General features: G+C 37.4%; 1 protein-coding gene across 2 annotated transcripts in view; it reads right to left on the bottom strand.

The window, feature by feature from the left end:
• Positions 1-983: 983 nt before the first annotated feature.
• The window catches only part of MTMR12 (myotubularin related protein 12), a 32,281-nt gene continuing 7,539 nt past the window's right edge, over positions 984-25,725 (bottom strand). For both annotated transcript variants that reach the window (XM_061469551.1, XM_061469552.1), the window contains exons 2-16: positions 24,599-24,653; positions 23,220-23,356; positions 21,407-21,479; positions 20,066-20,196; positions 19,346-19,439; positions 16,683-16,806; positions 15,492-15,567; positions 13,891-13,997; positions 11,614-11,738; positions 8,449-8,527; positions 6,745-6,815; positions 5,548-5,720; positions 4,619-4,786; positions 3,579-3,740; positions 984-2,565 (exon numbers count right to left, since the gene is read on the bottom strand). In XM_061469551.1, coding sequence (XP_061325535.1) covers positions 1,990-2,565; positions 3,579-3,740; positions 4,619-4,786; positions 5,548-5,720; positions 6,745-6,815; positions 8,449-8,527; positions 11,614-11,738; positions 13,891-13,997; positions 15,492-15,567; positions 16,683-16,806; positions 19,346-19,439; positions 20,066-20,196; positions 21,407-21,479; positions 23,220-23,356; positions 24,599-24,653 — 2,151 coding nt within the window. In that variant the 3' untranslated portion in view covers positions 984-1,989. The remainder of the gene's footprint in view (positions 2,566-3,578; positions 3,741-4,618; positions 4,787-5,547; positions 5,721-6,744; positions 6,816-8,448; positions 8,528-11,613; positions 11,739-13,890; positions 13,998-15,491; positions 15,568-16,682; positions 16,807-19,345; positions 19,440-20,065; positions 20,197-21,406; positions 21,480-23,219; positions 23,357-24,598; positions 24,654-25,725) is intronic.

Below are 25,725 nucleotides of genomic sequence, written 5' to 3'. Positions count from 1 at the left end.
GTTTCTCTTCTATATAAAATTCTGATAACTTATGTACAAATAAGATGTCCAACATCTGCTTTTTAATATAAATATGTAATCTTCATGACTGAAACGTTACATCAGCTTGATCAAAAGTATAGAAAAATCTATTTACTTTTTTTTTAAATGGCAGTGTTTAAACCTTGAACCCAAATGATCTTAGAATGATAAGTATTATTTCACCATAAAAACGCATTGCTCATTCAACATGCAAAGTATTGTTGCATACATGAGTCAGTGGAACTACAACAACAAAATCTGAAGAACATGTGCTGGACAGCCCATCCTAGCAAATGCTATCTGTAAGATCCTGTTTATCACAGAACAAAGATTAAGTACTAGTGTATGTTTAAGTAAAATGCTACAAACTCAAGTATTGTCCTCGCTCTACTAAGAATTAAGGCAATCAAGAGTTCAGAAGCTTCAGTTTGGCATAGTTGCATTAAGCTCTCCCGCTTTCCCCATCGATACATTTATTTTAACATGTTAAATTCACTTTTACAGGCCCGCTGATACATTTTTGCTATACATAGTGACACAACTCAGTGTGAAATGATTAAGCAGTAACATAGTTTAATATCCCCAATCACACTGAGCTGATCCAATTTAAGCAACAGTTTCTCTACCAGCTAAGTTTTCCAGCAGAGATTTCTAAAAGTATTCAATGACTAGCCTCTCAGTGTAACTGATTTTATGACTTGCATCCATTCTTGGGGTACTCTAGAATTTAAGGGTTCAAAATAGAAACAACAGTCAACTAATATTCAGCTTTACAAAGGACGATTATTTGCAGTAAAAATACTTTATCTATAGACATATACACAGTAGATAGAAGTCAACAGGCATTTCTTTATGGCTTTTTTCACTGAGGTACTGTTACAACATCCAGCAACAGGATACAAGTGTTCATATGGTATGAACACCACATTCATAAACGCCAACTCATGACAAGTGGCAACAGGCTGCAAATCCAGCTTCACTGCAGGATCACAGGAAAAATAGAGTCTTCCCTGCTATGTGGAGGGTCTCAGTGCAAGCTACAGAAAGCCTCAAAGGCAACTGGCATAAACAGGGAAAATAAAAATGGAAGTCTCACTCTATTAGAAGGAGAAAAAAAATACTCCTAGCAAATTAGAACCTCACAGTCAGGCCACTTCTAACAATTAACAGCAAATATTTGGGACATAATATTCCAAGGCAGCAAAGGCATATAGCACAGCAGCCACACAGTAAGACTTGAAATGAGTAAGACTTGCATTTGATCCTTAAGCTAAGTGCATGCACAGGCTTAGAGCAGCCAAGCTGCCATTATAATACCACACAAGGAGAAGTGCTGCAAGCCAAAGATGAATGCTGTCAGAAAAGATGATGTTGGCAGGCACGGGACTTCAGCTGATGCCACAGTAGATGAAAAACCCCTGGTGTTTTATGTTTTACATAAACACAAGTTTATGTAAAAACCTCAGCTGTAAAAACCTTATTTGTGAATGCATATTTAGTTGCACTTTCCCCATGTATTTTACATGAGGGGAAATGCAGATGTATTATTTTCCTAGTCACAGTACTTCCAGCCCTAGTACTCTTGGCATAAGGGGAAGATGTTTTATGTTAAGACAGTGATTGTTGCTGTACATATCTAGTATTTGACCTTTACATCAGAAAATAATGGGGTTTTTGTTTGTTAATTCTTTCTTTAACAAAGTGGCCATACAGCTACTTCAGCCTAGACTTCTGGTTTTATCAGTTATGCTGAAAATGTGTTTCTGCAATAAATACTGTTGGAGTGAAATGGAAGTTGAAAATATGCTCAGCTAATTATGGCAATTAGTTCTTTCCAACCCAGCTGTTTTTTTAACCTCAAAACCAGGCTGCAGATGCTTGAGTGAGTTCCTTATAGGAAGATACAGCACAACATTTAAAATTTACAGTTCAGCCATATACAATTCATAGTTTCAATTTTTAAGCACTTTATGACATATCACTACTTAGATCAACAAATTCATCATCCCTCTTGACCAAGTCATCTTCATCTTCCAAGTCTTTCCAGGTGCTGGTGGGTAGAGCTGGTTTGATAGACTGTCTCTGAAGTAAAGCAAATGGAAACAAGGATGACAGACGGGCAGAATTTCTCAGCATTGGTACAGAATGTACATCTCCAGAAACAGCTTGACTACGTTTTTCATCCATTTTCTCCTGCAAGCTTTGTACTTCCTCCATCAAGTCCAAAATCTTGGCAGTTGTAGCTATGGTACCACCACCATGAAGCTGGGCTTCAGGAATCCATCGCAAATACCGTTGTGCCCAGACTTTGATTTCAGGGCCATCAATGCGAGGTAACAGAAGACCATGATAGTCAACAGGCTTGCTATGCCAGCTATCATAAAATTCCCTGAAACTATTAGGAAGTTCATCTGAAGAATTTATGAACTTGCCAATTCTTTTACCCAGAATGTTTTTTATTAAATGATCTGTTTCCTCCCTGAAAAATCCTCTCTTCATGGAAGCTTTTGCTTGCGTCAATGGCAAAGAAAGTTGTCGCTGATGCTTTAAGAGGAAAGAAAAAATATACTGAAATAAATACTGATGGGACTTTAGAACACATCTTAAGAGGAAGTGAAAGCTTAACTTGTATTCAGAAAATAGTTACAAGCAGCAAAGTCATTTAAACAGAGACACTGCTTTACCATATAGTCTAAAACTGTTACTCTTCAATGACTGATATGCCAAATACTTCAGAGTATACTTAGTATTCCCAGATACCTTCCCTGCACTGCAACTATGGCAATGAACTAACACTGAATAAAGTGTTTTTCTGTGAAAAAGGAGAATTCTTTGCATACATTCAAGTATTATGGACTTCCATATTTAGCTTGAGCTAGCCACACAAATGAAAGAGAATTTGATTTAGGTTTTATCCAGTGGTTCCTCATTGCATCCTACAATGTAAGAGTTCTCTGATTACCACTGTAGATCATATTGACAGTGTCTCACTTGAGAATGCTGTTACAGAACAGAATTTAACCAACAGAGGTATTACAATCACAAGAGGCTATTCTGAAGAAACTTTTCTTACTGAATTTGTGCTAGTTTCCAGCAATGAGATGGTCCACCCATAATCACCTGTACCCTAGACAGTTTTGGGGGTGGTAGTCCCCCCTCCAAGTCCACACACACCACAATTACACTCAGAAAATCAGGGAGACAATTACAGACCTGATTTGTAATTCAGTTAGGTACTCCATGGAACAACAAAATAAACTCACTTCAAAAACGTCACTGCAACTGGATGTTAAGTCCCACGAGTTATCACTACACTTGCACTAAAGGATGAAGAAGAACCCCCTGAGTTCACAGCTACATGCACTAACTGTAACACAGTGATTTATAACTGAGGTGGGTGCAAACTGTATTCTTAAGTTGCAAGTGAGTGAGGTGTACAGGTATTTTGTAAATTAAAAAAAACTTTGCACCAATACTTCCATTATGGGTACCTTTGACATACGAGTTGTGCAAAATGTATTTATAATTTAAAAATGGTTAAGCAGCACATATCTTACTTTAAATCGTGCAGTTTTCCGTTGACTTTTATCTGGTTTTGGCTTCTCTGCATAAAAAGGGTTGTTCAGGAAAGCCTGGGCCTCGGGGTCAAACTGCACAGACCAGTCCCACACAGTAAGAAATCTGAAAGGACCGCTTTGTGTCTTGAGGCTTTCACCACTCTGCCAAAACAAACAGGTCACAATTAATACTGCTGGAAAGGAATTCTGACCAAGTCAAGGTGAAATTAAGAAACCAGCTTTTTACAGAAGAGGCCACAGAGTTGCAACAACACTCATGATTTGTATATATTCAATAGCTGAATGACATTATTGGATGCGAGTACAGACACAAAGTTTATCTATACATTATTTTCTAACTTCAGATGGTATTCCATTTCAACAGTGCAACTAGACATCACCGAGAATACCTTTTGCAGTTGAAAATAAGACTGAATAATCTTAAGGGAAAAAATGAAGTTTTGAATACTGGGCAGAGGACAGACGCTTCATTGTGGATAAAACCTCTCCACATTTCAAAAGTCAACTGCAGTTATGCAGTGCTACCAGTTAAAATTTTATTATTAACAATTTATTTATATGCAAGCCAGCAATGTTCATTTTTTAGTCACTGTGCAGGCTTGCAGAGGATACTCCTATTGCTTCCAGCTTCTTCGGCTAAAGAAAGGCATAGACCAAATGTATATCAACATTCAGGAAATGCTGATTCTGGAATACAACAGAATATACTATACAAGAATTTTGTACATAACTTACCCTGCAGGACAGGATATTCCTCTTAGGTTAGGGAGCTCAATTTTCACTGAATAACAATAAACATGAACCTATACTCATACATTAGAAGTAATATATTCCTGAGTTGTTTTCCTTTTGTCATCATAAACACCCCAAGTCCTGAACCTGACCCCTTACCTTTCAAATAAGGGAAAGGATGGAAAAACATGCTACTAGGGATTTTCGTTGTTTTTTTTGAATGTTCCCTGCTTGTTGGTTAAACCTGTTCTCCAACACATTCCATCCATAAAGTAACAAACGCTTACCGCACTAGTGTCTTTTTGATGTTGCGAGTTGAAAAAGAAAGTGCTAAAAATAGGCACATAGAGGCTGTCTGACAAGACAGTTAAGTAAGTTTCCGTGAACTCAAATGCTGGAGGATACTGTTGTACCAACTGCCAAACACAATTTAGCAGGAGCAGAAAAACAGGAGCCTAAATAAAGAAAATGGTACATCAGTTTCAGAAAAAAAAAACCAAACCACAAACGTATGTTCCACCACGCAGACTGTTTATTTTATAGTATTCAGTGTCTCCAAACACAAACCTTAAGGGAAGCAATCTGGTTAACTACAGAACTCCTGCATATAACTTTGGCTGAACTCTGCAGAAGTATCATCCGAGACACTCTTGGCCAATTGTTGACAGAAGAGAGGAGCACTTTCTAACCTGAATTTGTACACATTAAATTGCTATGAAAGCTGCTGCTATGCAGCCTTTTAAAGCTGGCAAAGCAAAACCAGCTATAGCAATTCTTGATCAGAACTATCAGTCAGTTTACACTTAGATGTCCATTCTGAATAGCAATCTGATGCAATCCCAAAATATAAACAAAAATGGAGAAGTGAGACTGAAACATTCAGCAAGACAGTATAAAGTTAAACTCTAGATGTGACAGGAATAGGCAAATCACTTTTGAGTTATTTCTATGGACACTAGTACCATTTAACAGTTTAATGCGAGATACACATCTTTCAAAAGACTCCAAGATCAAATGGGAAATCTCACATTTGTTCTCCTTAGAGACACTGCTGAACTCTAAAAAGCAAAAGCAGTGACACTGTACAAAACACCAACGCATAAACCAAAACAAAATTAAAGATCCTCAGATTAACTGGAAGTTTTGGACTGACATCTAAATCACTCCTGAGTAAATGTTTATCTAATAAGGAGAGTAATTAAAAAAAAAATCATACCTCCTCTTTGTCACTTTTATGTAAGTGGTTACAACGGTCCAAAAAGCCGTGTCCTCCAATTACCCACTCCTTCTGAATAAGGCTCTGAAACCCTGACTTTGTTCTGCTGTATGAATCCATCATCACTTGAACCAGACTAGAGATTACACAGCACAGATCAGTAGCGCTCTCTTCTATAGAAGACAACAGAAACCACATTGTCTACTAAGCCATTCCTAAAACTAGGGTAAGAAAGCAAAGTTTTGCTAGCTTCATATAAACTAAATTGTATTTCAAGGTCAGAGAATCACAATTTATTGCCAAGTGTTACAGAGAGAAGTTAATCCATGTTTCTAATTTGTAGAAGTGTAAGGTTTCTTCTACACTTACACTAGGGCAATACTTAACAATAAACCTGCAAACCCTATGGTTTACTACTATAACTTTGATGACTACACCCTTCAGTCTCCCATAAGGCACATACTGCCCCTCCTATGCTACCAGGCCAGCTATCTGTCCTTACCCTTCCTACCCTCCATGCATCTTTTCACAACATGTGAAATCATGCATCACGCATTCTTCACCCTTCAGGTGTCTTCTAGACGTATCTCTTCTCCATTCGAGGTTTCTCAAATAGCAGTGTGTGGGGAAAAACCCAATCAAGTTATGAATCCAAAACCAGCTTAATGGTTAAACATTGACTTTTTTTTTCCATGCTATTACTCCACCTAAGAAAACAAAATGCTCAAGATGTCTACAATAAGTGTATTCTTTCATGAATTTTTAATACACACTGAATACTATGTAGTTTATCTAGAACATAAAAACCATCCTTTTAGAAAGTTTTCATGCTCCATGTTCTTTGTGTATGTGTGCCCCCCCTACCTTAGTGTACAGCAAAAGGCTGTAAGAGACATTTAATAGAAGTTAGGAAACAGGAATGCATAAACAAGAGGTAGCATGACTCTACTACGAGTTCAGCAGCAGCTTTGTCATTCACAATGTATTTCTTAGCCTGTAATCATGCTTACCAAGCTTTTTTAACTACAGAAAGCATTTCCAGGAGGGTGAAAGATTTAAGTGTCTAGTACTTTGAGTACTCTATGAATTTTACCAGCCTTTACCATAATTATAAACTTACAGCTTAAGCTGTATCTAAAGAAAATCAAAATAAATTTAAAAAAAAATATATATATGATAATCTCACTGAATTCTTACCTATAAGGAGAACATTTGTCTGCTGTCTTTCCAGACACTCAGCAACTTCTATTGCTTTCTTCAAAACTCGCCTGTTGTGGTATAGATAAAGTGAATATTTTCATGGCATTTTTACAATTAGGTTTGTTATATTAGCTTCTCCTAAAAGGGGTTAGAATGTCATAATCCTGAGACTTGATCAGTCCTTTAAAACAACAAAACCATTCTCAACTTCTGCAAATGAAGAAAGTTTGCTCTTGAGACTTAACAGTTCAAGAGGTATCTTTGTTTGGCCGTTGGTCATGCATTTCAAGTTGTACATTTGCAATACAATACTTTCTGCTGGATCAATAGCAGCCATTACACACACGCACTAAAGTATTACAGTTGCCAAGAGCCTAATCTCTATCCTGGAAAGATACATCGCCACACTTCTGCTGTAATCCACTACCTACTACATTTCTCACACAGTATGGTTTTAAGAGGCAAAGAGGGAAGCATCAGCAATCAGATCCTGTAAACATGCAGATAAAATTTATTCAGAGATTACCACTACACAAGGAAGACTGAGTGGAGTTAAAGATCACATAAAACTAGATTTAATGCTTTTGGTTTCTAGACCTAACTCATCATAAAGTCAGTTATTTTCAGCAAAAGTTTGCACACAAGCTAGGATTCTTGCAACTGCTTAGTCACTAATAGAAGCTGACAGTTTATTTCCTGAGTCTGGAGTTGTAGAATTCCTTGTTCTAGTCTAGAATAGCTGAGAAGGCACTCCTACTAACTGCAAGAGCCACGAAGAGCCAGATCCAGGAAGCAACTGGGTCCAAGTATGAAAATGACCAGTATCAAAACAGTGCAAGGATAAGAACTTGTGCTGGTATTCACTTTAAACTACTTTTAATCTTGATTATGTCAGTGCATTTCTCCACCTACAATCTTCACTAAAACCTCTCATTCAACATACATTTAAATTTTGGATTAACGAATGAATAATTATTAGTATTGACTGTTATTAAAACTAGAAAGAACTGAAGCTGACTGCAGAAGCACTTCATGCTAACAAGCCTATCACAGAATAAACTAGCAGACAATAGAGCTAGCACAAAGTAACACTAAAAACAAAGCCCCTCAACATTCCACTGTAACAAGCCTTAAGTTAGCCAACACCATTCCAACAGTTACTCACTGTGGACTGCTGAGAAGAGAAAAAAGAACTTGAGGAAGGACCAGAAGAAGGGGACAAAACTGAGAGCAGCTGTAATTTTATAAATCTTTGGTGGGCTAACATCTTGAATACTGCAGTTCATCCTGTCCTAAAGGATATTACAGAAGTAGAGAGCACAGAAGAATGGCAGGGCTAGTCAGAAACACAGAATAGGTTTTATGCTGGAAACAAATAATATTCTTCAGTTTGAATAGAAGGTGACTAAATGTGGGAAGGAAATTACTGGACCTATAGTTTCAATAGTATGCTGGAAGAGCTGTAATTGGAATGATTTGCTGCTTCAAGGTTTTTTGGTGTGGAGGCTTAACACAAACCTGCAGTATAAAAACAGTGTCTCAAGTTGTAAAACTTGGTACTTTAATGGGATTATAAATCTGTCCTAAATTTCATTTCTACTGGAGGTGAAGAGTGTCATCATATTTCAAGAAATTAGCTAGAAAACCGACAAGTGTACTTAACAACAATTTGAAACCCAAGAAATTAGAGATATAGCAAACCTGATTATCTCCAGCCAGTTTGTGCTCTCCAGTAACGAAAACCATTTCACATCAGTTGCCCAGAAGTCTGTACTGTTATCTGAAAAACAACAACAAAAAAATTGGTTCGTTCACATGTGTAATGCTAATAAACAGCCATTCATTGTATTACTCTTCTGTTACGAACTGCTATGAAACAATCAATACTATGGAGTCAGTAAATTCTAATCACTGGTATATAAACACCTTAGAACTAAATGAGGAAGTGAAGTAGTTCTACAAACACCAGTAAAGTTTTATAGAACCATAGACTTTAACAAAAAGTATGCTATAGTCTCACAGCAACCAAATCAAGTAAATAAGTCTGTTGACAAGATGGGAAAGGGAAAGAAAAGAAGTTTAACAGGAGGTGATGGTTCTTTCACCTTGACTCTTAAGCATGATCTGTGTAAACCTTAACATAAGGAGGCTGGATTTTGACAGTCACTACCATTACAGTCAGAAACACAAATGGATTTCAGAAGGTTACACAAATTTACGGCATGCAAGACTACCCAAAAAAAAAAAAAGTTTAAAACAGTTTTCACTGCAGCTGAAGAGGCACTGAAATACATCAAGAAGGGAATAGCTAAGATAAAGAGGCCAAATACAATACCACAAAGCCATTAAACTCTTATGAACTTTGCTAGCTTTTCTGTAGCTTTTTAAATGCTACTTAAATCTCTATTGCCCTCCCTCCCTGCTCCCCCTTCCCCCCCCCCCCCCCAAAAGCCAGTATTCAGAAACTGGAAAGCTCTCAAGCTGATACAATCAATTAAAACCAGAACAGACTACCTTTCCTGCATAAGGCACAAACCCCGAAGCCCCAAAGGTCAAGACAGTTCTGCTGTTGAGGAACAACTGAGGTACACCACACTCCCCTCCTTCCCTATTCTACCCCTGATAGCTTCAGTCCTGCGTGTTTCTGTATAACTTTTCACTTCCCAGTGTCTCTCTGTACCCTTTCAATGTTTAATTCTAACACATACTCATTTCTGCCTTTTCTGCAGCTTGCATCTACGATCCTCAAGTGCACAGGCATATATTCATTTTCTTCCTGTAGCCGTTCTACCCCCATGCCTGCTCTTGCTCCTGTTCAAGATGCATTTAAAGGAAAAAAAAAAAAAAATCTCTTTCCCTAATTCATTTCACCCTGACCACAGAAACTAGCTTTCCACAAAATCATTAAGTGTGGCTGGCTGTTCAATTTGTTCTGTCACACTCAGCCACAACTAGACTCAATAATGTGTATGCAGGTCTCTAGAAACAACTGCTTGGTCTGGCAGTTCTACCTCCCCCCTGATAAAGTTATCTCCAAGTCAAAACAGGAACTTCTTTTCAAAGGCACAACAAAATACTTGCAGCTTGTTTTACCTCTGACTCAAGGTATTTTGCTAATAACCTCACAAGAGAGAGCAAGCCTTCCCTTCCTCCCTATCTTGCAGGATAAAAAGAAGTACTCCACAAGGATTTGAGAACTGAAGTGTTCAAAGTCTCCAAGTATGTGGGCAAGTGGCACACACTGAGACTTGTGAGCAGTCTAGCAAAACCAGCATCTGCCTTTGCCACATTTCAAATAAAAGGAGCAATTTAAGAGGATCCAAGCTGTTCCCATCAAAATCCTCTTGCAATCAGCTATGCTACTGAGGTTTCTACTTTGCTTAATGAGAATTTTTATAATTGAAACTTCAGTTTAGGCATGTGTTTAGGGAAGTTAAGTTATATTGGAAGGTTATAGAGGAATAGAATGGCTTAGCTTGGAAGAGACCGTAAAGTTATTGTCTAGTTCCAGCCCCCCTTGTCACAGGCAGGGACACCTGCTACTAGATCAGGTTGCTCCAAGTCCTGTCCAGCCTGGCCTTGAGCACTGCCAGGGATGGGGCAGCCACAGCCTCTCTGGACAACCTGTGCCAGCGCCTCACTGTAAAGACTTTCTTCCTAATATTCCTAATATCTAATCTAAATCTACCCTGTTTCCATTCCATCCTGTAGCCATTCCCCCTTGTCCTATCACTATATGCCCCTCTCCAGATTTCTTGTTGACCCATTTTAGGAATTGGAAGCTGCTTGAAGGTCTCTGCAGAGTAGTCTCTTCTCCATGTTGAAGAAGCCCAACTCTCTTAGCATGCCTTCACAGAAGAGGTGCTCCAGCCCCCAGAACACCTTCATGGCCGCCTCTGGACTCACTCCAACAGCTCCACGTCCTTCTTATGTTGGAGTGCCCACAGCTGAACAACCAGAGCTTCACTACATATTTGACAGAAACCATTTGTTTGCAATTATATGAACTTACCAGCTAAGTATAAACATATAAAACCAGCAGGACTTGGTTATTGTCTGTAGGCTATGCTACAAATACACTGTTCCTCAATGATGATCACTTCAGTTATATCCCACATCAACAGCCACAGGTGAACTGCCTCAGTGTTCCACATGCCACTAGAGGCTATTGCAACATTGACTCTCATTATCTTGTAGAGGACCCACTGTCCAAAATGGTCCAGTGGCACATTGCACAGCTGCAACGTGTGGAGCTTTTTTCATGCCAAGAGGTGAGCTTGAAGTACTGTTTCATGACAGCAGTATAGTTAAGAGTCTCATAAAAATGTCCAAAAGCCTAGCTTATACTTTCACAACTCTAACTTCTTTTAAGTAGACTTACTATTTACAGTAGTCATGTTTCAGTCCTACAGTCAGTGACAATCTTAAGCAAGCTCTGCTTCACGTTTTGTGACGTGACTAGTTTGTAACAAAAGCTAGTGCAAAAATAAATTGGCATTCGGACTCATCTCTTGACATGGTACAAAGGCTTAAAAGGTTCACGCTTAACTTCAGTGGGCCCCACAGGACTGAAAAAGCTCCCCTGTAAATTCTGATCCAGCTGGTGTATTCCAACTACCATTTAAAGTCCAGTCACTCTTGCAGATACTGTGACTGCTTAGCCAGAGGTACCAAGTCTAAAAATTACAAACCTCTTAACATGCCAGTCACAAGCACAGTCCTCAGTTATATTTAAAAATCTGCTTTTAACCACCATCAAGACACTAATCAAGAAAAGGACTGCATTCATAAGACATAAAACATGCTTGTTACGCTCTGCATCTAAGTCACTTTAGAGACAAAAGACTACTTTAAAGTTTGACTTACCTATCAAAAACAGTTGTTTAAATTTTGTGTATGCTGTCTGGATATCTTGCAGAGAGGGAAGGCTGCTTGACAAGTCATCCATCTTCAGGAGTTCATAGGGAGGTTTGCTAATTGTCTTATAGATTCTAAATCAAATCATCAAGAGATTAAAGCCACCTGCTTCACAAGCCAAATAATACACCAACTATTATTACTGAAGACAAAGTTAATGGGCATGTTTTGGGAAAAAGCTGAATACCAAAGGATATACACTTGGAAAGCTAATGGCCTTCAAGCATTTTTAAATACTGGCTGGAAGCTTGTCTACAAGCTTTTGACAAGTCTTGCTGCTCTTAACTGTTCCACTGATAAAAGATTTGTGCAGTTATGAATATTACAAGCATTACTTGGTTTTTGCTACTGCTTCTTTAGGGTTGTCTTCACTAAATAACACTAAAATTACTTCACTAACAGGCTGTTTAGAGATGAATCCAGAAAGAAAAGATGGATAGAAACACATAAACCTTGTAGCAGACACTATTTTTCTAGACTTTTACCAACCACTTACATTCCGATATCTAGCTGCTAGGTCTGCTAGCAAAACACATGAGTAAAAGAAAAACAATTTGGACTCAAACAAGACAGTATACCTGCCTTGAACTTCCCTGTGTATCCAATATTTTTTTCCCCTAGAAGGAGAGGAAAAAAATAGCAGGCTAGATGAAGCTTTGCTTGATGCTTGAACATCCCCTCTCATTCACTCTCTTGAGCTCAGATGAACATCAGCTTAGTAAATACCTCTGTTGCCATACTGGCTTTCTATTGTCAAGATTTGGGAAAAGCTACCTTAGCTCATGGTTCAGAAGCGAAGCCTTGCAGGCAATGCTATGACAGGACAGAGTACTTTGTTTCTTGTTTGTTGTAGCACCGTAACCTGCTTAAAGTGAGAACTACAGGTTCCATATCAGAAATGCATTTTACTAGACCTAGCGGAAGATGCATCAGATAAGAGAATTAAGGGAAAGCAATCATTTGTCAATCACAACACTTGTTCCACGATGAAGCAAACAGTTTGTGCTAGAAGATCTGGCTCTGAACAGCTTTTTCAATAAAAAGCCATTAATTGTAAACACATGCCATGTGCTTGAGTTCAGACCACTATTACAATGGCATGTTAACACACCCTTTCGGACAATTTGTAGATAAATTTTTAAGCACTAGTGGTTAACCACCAGTACTCCACAGCAAAGAAAACCACCAATAATGTCCCAAGTTCAGATGGCTCCAGACAAGGGATCAAAATACCAGTTGATACCTTGCTACAGCTTACTGCTAGTTTTACTTATTTTCACATTATGAAATAGCATTACGAAGACTTATAACTCATGTAAACGTCTCCATTTCAGGAGAGAAACTTGAAAGCAAATGCAGGAAGGGTCAAAAGCCTTTCCCATGCAAGTATAATTAATTTTGTAAATGAAAGATTTTAAAAGCCTAATCAAGCTATTTTCTGTTAGTTCCATGCAATTAACGGGTTCTTCACCTGTAAGGAGAAAGGAGATAGCAGTGAAGCAGCAAAAATTGTACATACTAGCCTGATCTAACATCTTGCTGCAAGAAGAGAAGTTTTCTCAAGGACACTCAACAGGTTGGAGAAAGCAGAGGAAAAAAGCCATCTTTTGTTCTTGCAGTAACTCAGCCAGGCAGCTATGCTCCTGCCCTTATGTTAACTTTGGCATTTCTCAAACTGCTGAGCTAATTCAGCTCACTACCTCAGCTGAATCAAACTGCTGTCTGTCATCACATCTGAAAGTAGCAGCAGTGAGCTGCTAGATTGTCTCAGTCATTTCAGGTCACTTTAAAGTTATTTAAGAACATGAATCTAGTTCTCATAAGACAGCAGAGTTCAGAGAAACAAAACTCAGTTTGCAAATCCATATTTAGAGATGGGGTCTACACTTCTCTTACTTGCAGACATAATTGAGCCCATCAGCTAATGATACACTAGCTGTACTTAAGAACTATGGGCTTTAGTGCTGCTTTACCTAATAATACACCACAGTTTATACACATTCATCTGATGTGTATTTCCACAAAGCCACCAGTGATGTTGCAGTCCTGCACAACTGACAGGTGCTGTTAGGCCAAGGGATTAAACCCATTCCACTATAGAAAACTACTTTTACATTTAGAACTTGTTTCCTGATGCGTGCAAGCTTAAAGATATAGCATATACGGAAAAAGAGAAGCAAGGTCCATACCAAGCAAAGCGTTGTGGACAGAATAGCTATTACTGACCCATCCAAGAAGGCTTTTTGTGTTTGTGAAGCGATGTCATCCTGTTCTTTGGGAAATGCAGACATTTTGAGAAGAGCAGCACCATTATGGCAAGACCAACACCAAATCTGCAGAAAAACATTGACCAGGTGATGTAAATTGGTAAACTGCTCTGTACAAAGCATTTCCTAAGTGACAAGTGATGACAAGAAATTTCTCTATGCTGTGTTTCATTGAATTTTTCGTATATTCAGTGAACTCATCAATAGAAGCAAACTGTTACACCGGCACCATGCCTCAATACAGGCATGCCTCGGTATGGTGTTATCACTTGGAAGTTTTAAGTTGAGCTTTACACATGAACAGGTAAATATACAGTGCAAGATTATAGCCGAACATTACTTCCTCTACTGTTCTCATAGGAAAAAAAAACAAATTGATCATAACATTTATGGCCAAATTATGTGAAAGATAAGCCATAGCAAGATGGCTTTTAGAAATAACTCTTATATTAGCCATCAGTTTCTCCACGTAGATATAGTTGTGTTTTTCTTATAGTTCAGCCTTGAGATAACTCATAACAAATACACTGTCATGCTTTTCCACAAGTCATGCATAAGGGGTCATCTAGGCACAGGAAATAAGATGCTGAACTTTTTACAACTGAATAAGATTGCATAGTTACAGGTATTACTAGACAGCCTTTAAAGGTGCTTTCCAAACCAAACTACTCTATGATCCCATGAATGCAAAATGCAGTTAAAGAATTGCTTCCATTTCTGTGTAACAGCCACTGTAATTTGCCTGGTTGACTACTGAGAACAAGTGAATCAAACTATTTTGAGTTTCACTATCCTAAAGGACACCTTAGGCAGAACAGTAGAGCACTATCTACTCCATGGGCCAATTAATTTAAATGCATGAAGAGAACATTGTTTTTCTTGGCAAATTTGATGGACATGCCACAACCAATGTAAGCCCTCATAAGTGAAGTTGCTTTGCTCCTTGTTTCCATCTACTCTGCTTTACTGGTTCTTGAACTCTGGTACCAGGCAGAAAGGCAAAGCCAGTCTACTATGAGGTGCAAAACAATGTATTTAACTTAATTTTCTGTTGAAACTGGTAGAGCTAGTTTTTCAATTAGGCCACTTGGCTTTGAAAAAGTGATGCATCATCACAGCTACAGTACTTATCATCACCCAAGCTACATAACTAGAAGTATTCAGCTCTACCTGTACATGCATGGTCTTCACCTCAGTATTCAAACAGCATTTGAAGCCCTACATCCTGCCCCAGCTAGATGCCAATCAGTAACCACTCTAATGAAAAACAGGCTGATGGATAGAAAGACTACCAGTATATGTAGACTATAGGACACCAGACATCTGATAAGTAAATGTACACTGTGAACCATATGTAAGTTTTGTTCTGTACTGCTTAAGAGAATACAGGCTACTTTGAGTACTTCTCCCACCATCTGTTTCCCCTTCTATAGATGACTAGGTATGTGTGAGTTATAGAAAACAAGCTTTGAAAATAACATGCACCAATATCCAAAATGCTAGTTGGAATTTTGTCTTCTCAATAAGATTTCTTACCCTCAGCCACACATATATACTTACAGGAATGCCTCTGCCTTCATACTTCAAGATACTTTCTTCAGAAACACATATGGGAACAACAAAATACAAAGGCAGCCTAAGACAGAGAAGATTTTTTGCACTTAAGAACTGAACAAAGAACAACCTCAAAGTTCATTTCACTGATGAGTGTTCTAGCCCACATTAATTATATATTCACCTTACTGCTACAATAATCTTTCCTGCAATATAATTATATTGTCCTCAACACCCTCCCTTTACTTTCAGCTGGATACAGTTTCTTCCAGTCTTGAGCTCTTTATTATTTTCACTGCAACATTACCCACTAAATTGCAGTCTTTCCAAGCCTGCAATTAAGCCCTACATTTAATTGTAACATTGGCTGTCAATACCACCTCAGTTCTCTCACTTGGTTTTTCAAAAAGCTTCCTTTTTAGTATTAGAGAACTAGTTCTGTTTCCATGCCTTCTAAGCCATTCACATCACAATTAAAAGAATATAATTTTATTATGAATTTCCAATATTAACCAACACTACTAATGTTCAAGGCCCAGAAAAGAAACAAAGATAAGTACTTAACCTCAGCTTGGGTCTCTCAAGACAGCTGTACAATAAATATTTAAGACTCCAGTGAAAGTTTGTCTTTATTGCCAAGGTCTTTGTAGCCTTTCAGGATCGGACTACTAAACAGGAGTACACAAAGCCTTGTATACATCCTAATAGGTTCACCAACAGGTGCTACTAGCTGAACTGGTAGAAGCATACATCTCTAACTTTCTACTAAAGGCAACACAACTTCCACCAGCCCATTCTGCAGACATGCTTTAAACCATTTTTTCCCCACTAGGTCCCACAGGTAAAACAGAAAGTCTCAAGTGCATCTAACTTAAAATTTTACCAGAGTAAAGGTACATGACTGAGAAAATGTCATCCTAACCAGTAAGTAGGACAGAAGTGTAGGTACCAAACCTACGTATTTTCTATTCCTGAACAGCCTGACCTGATGTTGAAGTTAACCCTGCTGGAAGAGGGGTTGTGTAAGATCATCTCCTCAGGTCCCAAATCAAAAGTATCCCATAAATCAAAATGGAAACCAGATCCTAAAAGAAAAAAACCCCTAAACAGTTGTACAATGCTCAAAGGTAGCACTGATTTTTTCAAATCTTAATGAGACTTATATCCAAAGCTCACAATTAACCAGGGCAAGCTTACTTTTCAGAGACTCTGTAGCCTTCATTGGTAGTCACTACTTTGTATTTCACATTCCCTTTGGTCCGCTCCAACTCATCACGCCAGTCCTCAAGAGTATCAAACATTACAGTTTGGTTTCTTCCATCTATCAGATATAAAAATGTTAACTTTGCAGACTATCAGGAAATCTAAAAAGAAAGCATTCCTATATCAACTATTTTTCATTAAGATAAGCAAGCAAGACCTCTTATGTACAGAAAGCCAACTCAAAACGCCTTTGTATAACACACTGCTTCTGTCTGACCTTTAACAGCTTATCTTTCTGTCAAATACCACTTTAACAAAAAAATTTAGGAACAGTTTCTCCTACTGTTCTTAAAGAACTTTAATACAGTTGAGGTTGTCTTCACTTCCAGCCTAAAACCCTGGATGCTGAGCAGCAAATGCCACTGTATACTAGTGCAGCTGACTGGCATCTAATAGACTTAAATGTAGAATAAGTAATCATACCAAAAGCCCTTCTGCAATTCAGGTATTGCATTTCATTTAAAGTTCATTCTTTTATCATGGATAGGAATTTTGCACTGAACAGAACATTTCAGGCACTTGATAAGAGAAGAAAATTGACTACAGCAATTTAAGTCTCAATCATTTCAGCTGAGAATTTCTGTATTTCTATTTAGCCACCTCAGCAAGAATTACAACAGAAGGCTGATTTAGCCTCAGATCTTGTATAATAGACATATAATTTATGGAGTAAGTGCAATTGTTTTAGACACCCATCATAATTAAGTTTCCTGCAACATCAGCTAACACGGAAATATCAAACAGAGTTAGAATTTCCACAGAAGGTACAATGGCAAGTTGAAACTTTCCACCTCAACAAGATAAAGTAGATGAAAAATTTATAGCTGGAAACCAAGTATTATTAATGAGCTCTAGGGGACAACTTAAGATTTTAGGAGTATCAGGCCTTAAAAGGCATAAACACCAATTTCTAAACTCTACTTCGTTTGTCCTGTAACAACTTTATAAAGAGTGAAACTAGGCAATTTTTATTGAAGATAGTTATTAAACTATGAAAGAATTTTGGCACAACACTTCAATTCCATTAAGACTAGGCTTCTCCCACATTCACTTTATACCTGAAAAAGCTTACAGTCTTTCTGACATTTGTAGTTCAAACCGAAAACCAGTTACAAATGAAGGCTGCAGGAACTACCTGAGCCAGCAATATGCCCATGCAGCAAAGGCAGACAATGAATTCTTGGGCTGCATTAGGAAAACCATTGCCTGCAGGTTGAATGAGGTGATTGTTGCTCTCAGATCAGCACTGGCAAGACCTTGCCTGAAGCGCTGTGTCCAGGGCTGGGCTCCCCAGCACAAGACAGGCACAGACTTTGCTGGACCAAGTACAGAGTAAGCCCATTACCATCATCAAAGGGCTGGAAGCACTTGGTACAAGGAAAGACTGAGACCTATGATCATTCAGCCTGGAGGAGAGAAGGCTTAGCAAGGGCACAGAGGGCCAATAAATCTTTTCAGTGTGTATAAACACCTGACTGGGGGTGTAAGCAGGGGAGGAGAATAAAGAAGATTGATCTAGATTCAGCTGTATTCAGTGACATGACAAAAGGCATCGTGCACAAGCTGAAGTACAGCAAATCCCATTTAAACATATGCTTTCTCACCATGAGGACAGTCAAATAATGAAACAGGCTGTCTGGAAAGGTTGTGGAGTCTCCTTCCTTGGAGGTGTTCAAAACTCAACTGAACATGTCTTGGCAAGTTTGCCACAGTTACTCCTACTCTAAAGAGGTGCAGATGGACAGGAACATGACTATATGATCTCCACACATTTATTTTAACCTCAATGGTTCTGTAATCCCTTGACATATTTTGATAAATGTCTGATTAATAATTTGGGTACATCAAAACTTCTCTTTGTGAAAGGAATAGGTGTTCCTGGTGAATTATGAAACAGGTTCTTAATTCAACATATTGCTATTACTTTGGTTAAAGTCTGAACTTTGAAATGCTAGAAAGTGCACTGACAACTTTTTATCTTAAATTTTGCAGCTTACTATACTACTCAGCCAAGATTGATTAAGTGGGAAGATTATGTAATAAGTTAGCTATAAGAGGAAGTCAAATGTCTAATGAAATCTTGCTACGCAAACCTATGTGCTTTTTTTTGCAGTTGCCTAGGAGAAGCAGATCACTTGCAAATAAGAGCAAACAGGGAAATACTTTGTCAGATGCCACTGAAAATGTAATAATTTAATAATTAAGAGCAAGACATTTGGTTCACTTCAACAGTAAGTACAAAAAAACCACTCTGATAAAATAAGCAAAACATTTCCTAGATGAGAAAGAAGCTCCGACTCCAGTCGGAGGCACATGAAACACATTTGCACATATGTAAGCTTTCAATCCAGTCATGCTACTCTTGCTTGGAAAGCTTCTGTGTAACTACATTGAAGGACACAGAAACCAACAGCAGAAATTAAGAGATTTTTAGCGACACATCCAACAATGTATAGCAACAAAAAAAAAAAAATCAACCTTCTGAGGGCCATCTGCCAGCAGAGCAGAGTCACAAACTCAGCTAATAAGCATTCCAGACTGCTTAAGGAACTTACAGTATGCAACAAAGACAAATCAAAAATAGAAAAAACGTTTACCTGTGGTTTTGGGGGCAGCTGATGCATAAGAAAACAGAAACAAGCGTTTAAGCAGCTTAGGAGTCTGGCTATGGTGAAGTATACCACTGACAATCTAGGAAAGGACCAAAAATTAGCATCCAAAACCAGGTCAAGACTATCAACATAAAAAAAAACCCAACCTTTTTACCAGTCCAGTTTTAAACAAAACTGTTCAATGGGTTCTATTCCCAACAGCTGAAAACTGATTTTTAGAAAACTGTCTCTGCTGCCTGCAAGATACTATACCTACGTGGCTTAACAGCAAGTATTATTATACATGTTTAGCTTCCAAATGATCATTATTTAAATACAGGCAATAGACTCCTAGTTTGGAGCTCAAATTAACCTGTCAAAAGGACTCTAGTTAACAGGAAACTAACTGTTTTCACGTGAAAAATGCTGAAGTCTAAAATAATAAGGTTATATATCACAAAGAGAACAGCTTCACAAATTTGCCTGAGCTGATTTCATATAGTACTCCCATTTTCTTCAATAAGCCAGTGCATCCGATCTTTAGCTGCTATACATAACAATCTTTAATGAGGAAGGTCAGCTAGAAATCAGCCTTTTTTTCTCTCAATTGGGAATGATCAGAAAATACATTAATGGATCTCTCAATGAATTTCATCCTTCCCTTACCCTCACAACTAAACGCTCAACACCAAGCTTAAGAAAGAAAAATTAAGTTACTACACTTACTCTTTTCACTTCCTCTTCTTTTGTGTATCTCAGACAGAAATTAAATACCCTAAGGTCTTTACAGTAGATAATTAACTTCTCTGGGTATTTTCTCAGTTGTCCACTTAGAAGTTTCTTTTTCTCATCATAAACTGCAAAATTAAAAAGTCTAAGTAAATACCAGAAAGATTATCTGTTGATAAAGCTACCCCTGCTTGACTCTTCAAATTTTAAAAGAAACTAATTCAAGCCCAAGTGTTAACAAGTAAAAACATACACCCTATAACACACAAGCTCCTGTGCTAATATACTTTATTTTTCTTAAACCAACTCAAGGTACTTCCTGCAAGGTAGAAAACAAACTTTCAACAAGCCAGCTGCTGAGTGATTATTTGTGTTCACATCCTGACTGTATAGTAAGTTCAAAGTTCTGAGATGCACAAAGAACATATTTTAGTACTTCTTCCCAAAGGAAAGTCAAACTGAGATCTTTCCATGTTCCTAAAAACTACTTACTTTGTGGTGGCTTAAAAAAAAAAATAAGTCCCCAGGAGAGCCCTTTGTTCACTTCTGTTTGAGTATATATAATTTCAGAACTTCAACTGCTGCCAGCTAGGCCACTGTATACAAGATTAAACAGTGTCTTATAACCAGTTTTCACCAGTCTCTCTCCTTCACAAATCCACACCACCATTCATACATATTCTAAATACTCTGACACCTGTCCAAGGTCAGGCTTCTCAATAAAGCCTTTGCTACTAATTACAAATGACCAGCCCCATTCTCATTTAGCTTTTTTAGCAATACAGGCATATCTGTAAACCCTGTTGCAAAACATTCACCAATTTAATTATAAATTAAAACCTCATTTTCTATCTTCTTTGTTATTTTGAAGAAACCATGAATCTCGTAAAACAAAGCTCCTTTAAACAAACAAAGCATTGTTTGGGAATTTGCTATCTGTACTGCTCTGCAGTGCTATTGCTCAAATGAAATGAACATCTCCATACTTATAGGATTAGTCAACACACTGGAAGATCCTTGTGTACCAACCTTAATCAGAGACTTTCCACAGTACACTCTTCTTCAAAGCATGGCATTTTGAAGGTATTGTCTATCCCGACAAGATAATAAAAATGTAGCTTTAAGAAGCGTTAGGGATAAGACTCAGTTTTCTATATCTCTTATCTGTCATTTTGTCAAATATATCTGAATCTGTCTTTACTAGACTACCCAATCCTGGTCCCCGCCATGTCCACTCAATCAGATTTCTAATAAGGAAGTACATGTACAAACAGCACAAGACTACAAGACGCTTAGAAGTCTGAGGCACGTTAAAACAAGAGGAGAAAGCTGACTTACCTCCATAGATTTGATCTACACATTGCAGGGTTATGTCATTTTCTCCGACAATCTTATTCTTAAATTGCGGCTCCTAGAACATGAAAAAAGTTCTTAGAAATGTCGTAATACTAAACAGTAGCACCTTAAACACAAGTGCATGATGTGTTCAGAACGTATTTTAATGTCAGAACTACTTATTTTACAAGCTGCTAAGGCAGAACACTGAAGAACAGTTGTTAAAATACCAACAGATGCAGGTTACACATAGGCATAGTTTATAAACTGCAGATCCAGTTTTGTCTCAGCCATGCTGAAATGTAGATAGAGTTTCATTTTTCAAATAGCTTCAAAGCATAAATTTGTATTGAGAGTTGCTTTTCAAACTAGAATCATAGCAGTAAACAGGAAAAAAAGTAACTTGATGTAATCCAAGCCCTTTTATGACAAGTTTCCTTGCTATGAGAACCTGGCAGGAAATAGAAAATCTCTTCAAAGAACAAGTATCCCAAGAATATTATACCATAACAGCCATATTTATGAGTGGGTAAATTATTTTATCTACTATTTTGGTAAACTAAGTAATTTGGGGCTCCACTCACTTTTAGAATTCCCTGAGTTCAGAGTTTAAAAATGGCATTTGAGTGATGCCACAATTAAACATCGTTACATTATCTATTATTGTTATACATGTATTATTACCAGAAGGTTGATGTACACTACATCAGCAAATTACATTTTACACGAAGACAGCTGTGAACAGATTCAACCACATTCAAGATATTTCCACATCTGTAATACTCTGAAACAGATAGCTAATACTGAACTTCTGTTAAGTGAAATACAGTTGACTTAACGTGCTATAAACCCAAGATTTAAAATTAGTGATGGAACAGAAATTACCATGGTCAACTTTACTATGAACATTAGCACAAATCTCATGTGATCTGTAAAAAGGGCTCTGCAGGTCCAAAAATCTGTATTTGGCTGCTGAAGCCCTAGTGTAACATTTAATCTCCCTAAAACTTTACGTCAAGAAACTTCCAACTACGATCAAATCACTTTCTTCTTCACTGTTAAGATCATATCGAACTTGAGAGCCATATTCTAGGCTTTCCTTCACTTTTATCACCTAAATGGACCAGACTGTTTCAGATACTTAAGTACATCAAAAAAAGGTGTGGCATTACCAGTCCCCTATGAGAGCTCTCTTTGAGCACCTAAACAAAACAACATTTAATTCACTTTAAGACTTGGCAACTTTTTAACTTTTTAATGTTTGACAGCTCAAGAGTATCTGATTTTTAATTTTTTGCAGTCAACCCCTGACTTTGGATGGAATAATTCAGAGCTTTACTGAGCCACACAAACAGTTAAATACAGCATTTCCACTGAGTAAGAGTTTACCGAGTCTTGTGTAGCCCTGAAATGGTTTTGCAGATATAGCCTAAATTCAGATGCATACTGTACAACATTCACACTTCTGCAGTTTGTGATAGACAAGCAATCAGAAATCAGGTTTAAACAGACCATTACTTTTCAAAACCATTCTTTTAACTTAATCTTCACAAAATTACCAATGCATAGGATACAAAGAGTTATATAAAATATGTCTAATACAGGCTTGCACTGTTTTTACTTAAATAGTCATGATAGTTTGAGGAAGGATCTGCATAGATCAAGTGGATGCAGACCATTAAAATTAATCTGCACCCATTAAAACTGTTTTTAAAAGCTATATTCATTCTGTATCCTTATATAAGGAATATTTAGTCAGAGATACTACATGTCTTCAGAGCCTATTTGGTCATAATTAGAAGACTTGTCTTCCTACATTATCATCTGAAGCAGAATCATCAAGGAAAGCAATCTTGAAGTTTGTGCACACGAGTTTCCCATAGGTGCCACGGTTTGAGCCATCTTCTTGTATATATTTATATACTGTGCTTGCCTCACAAAGCAGCAGTTCACCTGTACAAAAGAAACACTGATTTGAAACGTAACTGACATTTACAATTGAATTATTTAAACTGTTATCTTAAATTCAGCGCTAACTTCCTCACAGCTTCTCACATGAGAAAATATTCCATCACTGTTACACAAAAAGATTAAGAGACAGCTCTTGGAATCTGTACCTTGAAAGCCTTCCAGGTTATTAGTATTACTGAATTACTGAACACTGTTCAACTGCAAAGACTTAGTTCTGTAAACAGAAATATCTCTACCATGGGCTGCTCTAAGTGGTAGGAGAGCAACACATGGAGTTGCAAAGACGAGTTATATGAATGTGTACTCAAAAAAAAAAAACCCAAACCCCACCAAAAGGAGTTTATACAGTCAAACAAGTTTAGAATTGTTCCAATTTTCTTTACTGTTAAGCTCTAAAAATGCTGAAACATTTGATTTTATTATTACAACTTTATCACAGTTAGTTTTTCATAGCTTTGACTGGAGATATTGCTTATTTTACAGGTCCCAGGGATATATTAAATTTCTCAAACACAAGTCTGCAGTTCTAATCTTTAAGTTAACAGGAAGTGAACTTCAATTTTAAGAAATTAAAACCAGATTCTAGGAGGTTTAATCAGACAGTCTCTTGGTCTTTCCTATTACAAAACCAAACAAACAACATAACAATACTAGCTTGTTATAAACTTTTACTTGTATTTTATCTTAGTAACATCATCTTTCCTCATCTTTGAAAACATTTTTTAAAATAAAGAATTGTAAATCAGAAAAAAACCCCAACCCAAACCAAAAATCTTAACAGTGAATGAGGCATCAAAAAGTTTATGTAACTCATAGTAGAAGCAAAGCAACTAGAATTCTTTCCGCTAGTTACTGGCCTTCAGTATCCAAAACCACCACAACAAAACACAAAACTGCCTGAATTTATCTTCTAAGAAGAGGGCTGACTGAAGCATAGACAGTTCTCCATATGCAACTTACTTGAAAATGCTATACTCAAACATTCAAATATATATTTTTTCAACATTACTGTAGATACAGATACTTGAAACATTTTAACCCATGCGTTTCAACTCACATTGAAACACCACCCTATGGCGTAACCCATGTTACACCAAACCTATTTTACTACCTGAGGCACTGATGTCACTTAAGTATTTGCTGCAGACATTGAAATATTTAAATACCGTTTACTTCACTGATTTTTTATTCTTTAATTGTAATAATACAATATACAGCAGTTACCTGGTAATAAGTGAGGATTTACTTCTTTTTCTATGGGTTCCTTTACATGTACTTCCTAAAGAGAGAAAATGTAATTATTACTTTGCAAAGACTGTACCTTCAACACATGCTGTACATAACAGCATCTTCCCACTTAAATTCCTCATATTCTAGAAACTAAGCAAACTAAAACAAAGGAAAAACTTCCTAAATTAAGGAAATAATTTTGCAATGTGTTCCTTCCACTGCAGGTCAGTAGACTACTACCTAAACAATTAAGTCAGTGGTTTGATACCTACAGTGTCAGTTATATGCAGCTGTGCACATAAATAGGAAATGCATTGTGTGTGAGTAACTGACAGAAATAAAGCATTCCCAGTAATTCTTAAATTCTCTCAGCACACATAAATAAGCATAAACTTAGTATTACAACACCATCTCCCAGAGTTTGTTCTTAAGCTTTTCCACACTTAGTATTTGTTTCTAAGGTATCCTTCACAGTTTTTCAAGCTTCATCTTTCACTAACTTTTTTATTTTCTTACACATATTATTGCAGTCAAAGTACAAAAGTTACTAGATTATAGGGAAGTTACCAAGATTATAGGGAAAGGTATTTCAGAATCTCAGAGTCAAGAGGTAAAACCAGCCACAGGATATCCTTTAGTTTGGACACAAATTCCACAAAACAAACTTAAGTTCTCAGTACCACTTACTCTACTCTTAAGGCACTGATAGTTGAGCTAAAATCTCCAGCTGAAAGATTATTAAACTAAAGGACATGCTACACCCTTCCTGCTCAGCCAGTTCAGAACTTCCTTCTCCAAGTCTAGTAATGCCTTTACATGCATTGAAGTCTTTCTGGAAAACTATTAGTTAACTGGAAGCCCCCTTGGGGCCACAGCAGTAAGCACAGTAATTTTAGTTTGCCACCAACACTGGGAGTCAGATATTGCAAATCGAGGCAAGAAAGGAGACATAAGCAATAACAGGTTTGCTGGATTAAACACAAAGAAACAAAGGCTCTTGTGAGCATAAAAATAATCCCCCTTTCCCATTCAGTTGCTCTCCATCACTCAGAAGACCCAAAACAAAGCTTGCAGGCTGCACAGCAAAACTAAAACCACCAGGAAACCATGTCATGAGAACG

Source organism: Pezoporus flaviventris, unplaced genomic scaffold (assembly GCF_033815535.1).
Source record: "Pezoporus flaviventris isolate CSIRO_AGI_PZ_B2104156 unplaced genomic scaffold, CSIRO_AGI_Pfla_v1 ptg000057l, whole genome shotgun sequence".
NCBI classification, from domain to species: domain Eukaryota; kingdom Metazoa; phylum Chordata; class Aves; order Psittaciformes; family Psittacidae; genus Pezoporus; species Pezoporus flaviventris.
Note: the sequence above shows the minus strand (reverse complement) of the source record. Positions and strands in the feature narration are given on the sequence as shown.